Source organism: Cyprinodon variegatus, unplaced genomic scaffold, assembly GCF_000732505.1.
Source record: "Cyprinodon variegatus isolate N-32 unplaced genomic scaffold, C_variegatus-1.0 Scaffold3337, whole genome shotgun sequence".
In the NCBI taxonomy this organism is placed as follows: Eukaryota; Metazoa; Chordata; class Actinopteri; order Cyprinodontiformes; family Cyprinodontidae; genus Cyprinodon; species Cyprinodon variegatus.
Genome location: NW_015153790.1, coordinates 5,138 through 8,049, shown reverse-complemented (window position 1 = coordinate 8,049; position 2,912 = coordinate 5,138). Strand labels below are relative to the sequence as shown.

General features: G+C 36.7%; 1 protein-coding gene across 1 annotated transcript in view; it reads right to left on the bottom strand.

Moving 5' to 3' along the window:
- Window positions 1-6: 6 nt before the first annotated feature.
- Window positions 7-2,912, bottom strand: part of LOC107081195 (polypyrimidine tract-binding protein 1-like) — a gene marked incomplete at its 5' end in the record, with an annotated part of 7,911 nt that continues 5,005 nt past the window's right edge. The window contains 2 exons of the mRNA XM_015369396.1: window positions 7-1,591; window positions 2,833-2,910. Coding sequence (XP_015224882.1) covers window positions 1,459-1,591; window positions 2,833-2,910 — 211 coding nt within the window. The remainder of the gene's footprint in view (window positions 1,592-2,832; window positions 2,911-2,912) is intronic.

Genomic DNA, 2,912 nt, shown 5'->3' with positions numbered 1-2,912 from the left:
TTTAGTTTGATCTCTTCCAAGGTGCACCGAAGACATCACAACCAGTAAACTCAGCAGCTTATTTCTACGAAGCACCTCCGTCGAACAGCAAAATATCCCATTAATTTGACAATGGGTAAAACTTCCAAGGAATGTTGTCAATTCCCAATATTAAGACAAAAAGAAAGAAAATCAGCATCTTCAGGCTCAAACTTTGTGTAAAACATCAGGAAAATGAAATGCCTGATGTTTGACTTCAGCGCTGGGTTAAAGGCACTCCACCGGTGGACTGAATGCACTGAAGCCATGAGCGTTTTCACAGGAAAATATAAACACCAAGAAAGCCTGAACCAGCTCACTATTGTCATTTTGTTATGTTTTTTTTTCTTTTTTTCAGTCCTTAAAATGAAAAACCTGAGGCAGGTGGAATAGTTTGCATCTAAAGGGCTGTTTTTGGTTTTAGCTGTAGTGGATCACAAATGTATAAATAAGAAAAACCGTTCCGAGAGACACGCGACTGACAAAACCAAAAACATTCATCTTCAGCTGGAGATCACTGACGAGAAGGAAAATAAAAAGCTAAGGAATGATTAAAATATTGCTACAATATATGATTATATTATGATTGCATATTTGGAAATAAAAGAGAGAAAAAAAAAAGGACAAAAACTAAATCGAGACTAACATTAAAGCAAAGCTGCTAAAACTCACTCAGTTCACATGTTTGGTACTACAGTTACCAACATTAGAAAACACTAACTTAAAGCACTGACAACACCAATAAAATACACAAAAAAACAGGAATATATCTGTAATACATCTCAACAGTAAACCTTAATTAACTGTAAACCTGCTTTTGTCAATTCAGAGGCTTTGTTTTGTCTTTGTATTTAGGTGGGAATAAGGCACAGGGATCTTTTTAAGGTCAAAGCAGACATCTCTAACGGATGCCAGAGTGAAATCTGAAAGTCAGAAGGTTGAGCTAAAACTTCCTAAAAATCTTAATTTCTTTATCAGGTGAAAACAAGAATCAGAGATTAAAGTGATCATTCTGAGAAAGTAAGTTTTTAACATTTCAGTCGGAGCCCATGGTCATTTTAAAGGCAGACTTTGATCCCTTGATCATTGGGCTAAAGTCAAAAGGCAAAAGAGGCTGAAAAAATGCTAACTTCCCCAAAAAAAGGACATTAAATTCTGACTACAACAGGCAGTTCTGACCTTGTATCAAACAGTTCAAACTCAGAATACTGACTTTTCTCTGATTTTAGAGAACCAGTAAAGAACTTCAGAGGAGCTCTGAAGTGTCATATTTATGGACTCTTCCTACCCTTTGCTAAAGGTGAGTAGTCTAAAAGGTTAAAAATAACAAAATAATTTAACATCACAGCAGATTTCACGGTGGTTTCTGCAGATGTGCATTGGAATGATCGGAGTGTAGTGGACACCATCGGAGAGGATCCAGCTCGCAGAGACGGAGGCTCAGATGGAGGACTTGGAGAAAGAGACCCGCAGGTGGTGGTTCTCTCCCAGGTCGTGGTTGTGGAATGCAATGAGACAGTCGATGGCTTCTTCCACTGAACCCATCTGGATCAGAGCCATCTTATGGTCCTTCCTGAGTAAGAAAATAAATGTTTCAATTTATAGCAATGGAACAGGATCCATTATCAGGACTTCCATGACATGGCAGGACCTTGTTAGAATGATTAGATGCACCGAGGGAAATTCAAATATGGTGGACTTATTGGTTGGGGGAAAAAAAATAAAAAATACTCCAGAAAGAGGAGGTGTTAGGTCTAAAGGTGACTGCTAAACAAAACAACAGTACTTCAGGACTATTGTACCAATAATCTCACACCACTCTGGCATAATTGAGACTATTCCCCAAATCATGCCCCTCCTGGTATCAGTCGTTTCTCACATGGGCCTTGAAGTCCTCTTAAAGGGTACTGATCAGCAACCTCGACAGAGATGTTATTGAGACCGAGTCCTCTGTGCATCATGGTCCCTCTCATCCAATTCAATTCAATTCAGTTTATTTATATAGCGCCAATTCACAACACATGTCATCTCAAGGTACTTTACAGAGAAATTTCAACCAGATCATAAAGTCAAATTGATTAAAAGTTTTCCATCTTAGGAAAACCAGCTGATTGCTGTTGATCCACCAGGGAGAACCCTGATACGAGATGACCAAGTTGAACTACAAAGGAATTGGGTCTAAAACTTTGCAAATTGACAGCAGGACCTTAGGACGAGTCATGGTGAAAAAAAAAAAATAATAATAATAAAATGAAAGGAGGACAGTACTGCATCAAAGATGGTTACAAGGCAGGCCAAAGGAAACTAGAACTTAAAGGTTAAGGACTTCAGCAATGTATTAAGAAAAATAAGGAATAAAGTCTTAAAACAACAAATACAGAATATAGAAGATCAAATCTTCAACAACAAAAAATAAAAATCTAGATAAGTAATTTTTTCATAAAATAAGTGCATTTGTTCTTGGATTGAGGAGGTAAAAGAGACACTTTGCAAATGGAAAAAGACAATTTACATTTAAAATAAGAAAACACAATTGTATCGTCTTATTTCAAGTGCATTCTATCTAATTATCTTATTTTAAGAGTATAAATACTAATTCCATTGGCAAACCATCTCACTTACCTTCTCAAATTAACGTTAAAAAATATATAATTAATTTGATATTTTTTACCTATTTCCAGATAGTTTTTCCAGTGTGATAATCAAACCTGAGGGATTTAAACTCCAGACACTCAGCTTTAAGGCAAAAACTCACACATCAGTATCTTTTAGTAGGAAGTAGTAGTAAAGTTAAAGTTAGAGGCAGTGACTTACTGGAAGAACTTGAAGGCATTGACAACAGCTCCAGAACTTGAGAACAGCATCTTTAGGTCATCTTCAACCACAGAAGGGCT